The sequence below is a fragment of the Xenopus tropicalis genome, unplaced genomic scaffold, assembly GCF_000004195.4.
Source record: "Xenopus tropicalis strain Nigerian unplaced genomic scaffold, UCB_Xtro_10.0 Sca109, whole genome shotgun sequence".
NCBI lineage: Eukaryota > Metazoa > Chordata > Amphibia > Anura > Pipidae > Xenopus > Xenopus tropicalis.
In genome coordinates, this window is record NW_022279455.1 from 1 (window position 1) to 2,779 (window position 2,779).

General features: G+C 48.0%; 1 protein-coding gene across 1 annotated transcript; it reads left to right on the forward strand.

The window, feature by feature from the left end:
- Positions 1 to 101: 101 nt before the first annotated feature.
- Positions 102 to 2,645, forward strand: LOC116408219 (E3 ubiquitin-protein ligase LRSAM1-like; the record flags this gene model as incomplete). Its single annotated transcript, XM_031894927.1, has 6 exons — positions 102 to 223; positions 432 to 522; positions 640 to 764; positions 1,182 to 1,211; positions 1,466 to 1,588; positions 2,481 to 2,645. Coding segments are annotated over 6 exons (641 nt in total), but the record flags the coding sequence as incomplete, so codon positions are not given.
- Between the last annotated feature and the right edge of the window lie 134 nt (positions 2,646 to 2,779).

The following is a 2,779-nucleotide window of genomic DNA, read 5'->3' on the forward strand; positions in this document are numbered from 1 at the left end:
GGGGGTCAGTATATGGAAATTTGGGGGGGTTTTAAGGGGTGGGGTTATCGGGTCAGTATATGGGGACAGTCAGTTATGTATTGTACTCTCTCTTTCTGTAGGGAACAAACTCAGAGTACTACCTTCCACTATTGGGGGGCTGCGCAGCCTGAGGACTTTAAACATCTGTGAAAATAGACTTGCGGAGCTGCCGCGCTCCCTGGCCAACGTGCGCACACTGGAGGTGAGTTGTATTGCGATGGCGCATTTTACTTGCGTCGGTGAGTTACAGGCATTGGGTGGCAGGTAACGCTGGGGTGGGCGGCGGCATTTAGTTATCTGGGGGACAGTCGCTAATGAAGTTCATTCCAATGGGACCCGATCACTTCCTGATACCCTGGAAGATGGAAAGCGATTGGTGCATAGACCTAATGTTCTGTCCAATCCAACAGACCCTCTCCCTGGATGCGACCGCGATGCTCTTCCCCCCTCCGTCTGTCTGCGGCGAAGGAACAGAAGCCATACAGAGGTTCCTGTGTAAAGGTAACTGGGGGATGTAGAACCCAAGTATTTAAAAAAAGTTGGGGCGACTAATCGCCCCGTGTGTCTTTGCCCTTCTCTCTGCACTGTCTGCAGTTTCTTTCTCATTTTCTCATTCAGAGCTCGGTATTGAGTACTGTCCCCCCTCCCAGTACCTCCTGTCTGTGCTGGAAAACAATTCATGCGACACGGATACTGTGGATGGTGCCTTACTGCGATCTCTCCAGGAGCAAACTGACTGGCAGGTGTGTGCCCAGAGCATTCCTTCTCTGTATATTTGTATTTATACATATGGGTAGGGGGTGCCATAGTGTTTCCCTTAGACAGTACAGTATGGGGGTACAGCTTATTGTGTGCCCAGAACATTCCTTCTCTGTATATTTGTATTTATACATATGGGTAGGGGGTGCCATAGTGTTTCCCTTAGACAGTACAGTATGGGGGTACAGCTTATTGTGTGCCCAGAACATTCCTTCTCTGTATATTTGTATTTATACATATGGGTAGGGGGTGCCATAGTGTTTCCCTTAGACAGTACAGTATGAGGGTACAGCTTATTGTGTGCCCAGAACATTCCTTCTCTGTATATTTGTATTTATACCTATGGGTAGGGGCACTGATACTGATTTCCTAACCGCCCTGTACCTGTCTATTGATTACAGAACAAGTTCTCGGAGTATGAAAAGAGAAAGGTGAGTTCTGCAGGAACATGGGATGGATTGGGGGGGGGGGGGGCTCTATATTAGCTCACAGCCCTGCCTAATACAGAGTACTGGCTTCTCATAGCTTCTATAGACCAAGTGCTTCCCCCCTCAGTGTGTGTTGCAGCTATACTGCCTGCAGCTCTGATTGGCCAATAATAAGGCAGGATCCTTTCCCTGAGGGACATACATGCCATTAGACATGCTTAGAATATGCACGGAACTTTCTCTGTGTCCATTTTCAGGAACAGAAGATGATGGAGAAACTGGAGTTTGAGCGCCAATTGGATCTGGAGCAGAGGGAACAAGCACAGCTTCTTCTACAGAGCAACACACAGAAGGATGAAATCCTACAGACTGTGAGAGAGGTGCGGCATCTGTGTCTGGGAGTGTCTTATGGGTAATATGGTGTGTGATTGGCAGGCCTCTCAGCAATAGGCTGTTCCTGCTGAATTGTGCTTAGTACAGGGGAATCCCTATGTGCCATAGTTTTATGGTATCTCTCTGTACAGGCTATGGGCAAACTTAGGGGGCTGTTCCTGCTGAATTGTGCTTAGTACAGGGGAATCCCTATGTGCCATAGTTTTATGGTATCTCTCTGTACAGGCTATGGGCAAACTTAGGGGGCTGTTCCTGCTGAATTGTGCTTAGTACAGGGGAATCCCTATGTGCCATAGTTTTATGGTATCTCTCTGTACAGGCTATGGGCAAACTTAGGGGGCTGTTCCTGCTGAATTGTGCTTAGTACAGGGGAATCCCTATGTGCCATAGTTTTATGGTATCTCTCTGTACAGGCTATGGGCAAACTTAGGGGGCTGTTCCTGCTGAATTGTGCTTAGTACAGGGGAATCCCTATGTGCCATAGTTTTATGGTATCTCTCTGTACAGGCTATGAGCAAACTTAGGGGGCTGTTCCTGCTGAATTGTGCTTAGTACAGGGGAATCCCTATGTGCCATAGTTTTATGGTATCTCTCTGTACAGGCTATGAGCAAACTTAGGGGGCTGTTCCTGCTGAATTGTGCTTAGTACAGGGGAATCCCTATGTGCCATAGTTTTATGGTATCTCTCTGTACAGGCTATGGGCAAACTTAGGGGGCTGTTCCTGCTGAATTGTGCTTAGTACAGGGGAATCCCTATGTGCCATAGTTTTATGGTATCTCTCTGTACAGGCTATGAGCAAACTCAGGGGGCTGTTCCTGCTGAATACATACCCTAGCAGAGTGCAGGGCAGGAATGCCTGACAGTTGCGTTTGTTGCAGGAACAATGGAGACTGGAGAAGGGGCTGAACAAACATCAGCAGCAGATTCAGAGTGAGAGGCAGCGGCTCCAGGAGCAGCTCAAACAGATGGAGAAGGGAATCTCTTATCGGATCAAGAATCTGCTGGAGCAGAACCGCAGGTCGGTATAGGCTGCAGCACTCAGTGTCTGCCATTTTGTATCATCGTTTCATCCAATCACAGATGCAGATTCCCTAATGTTATTCACCCCTTTATCCTCGGGGTACGAGGGGGTATTTAAACGCAAAAGTGACCATGTGACTTTACTCTCTTTGCAGAC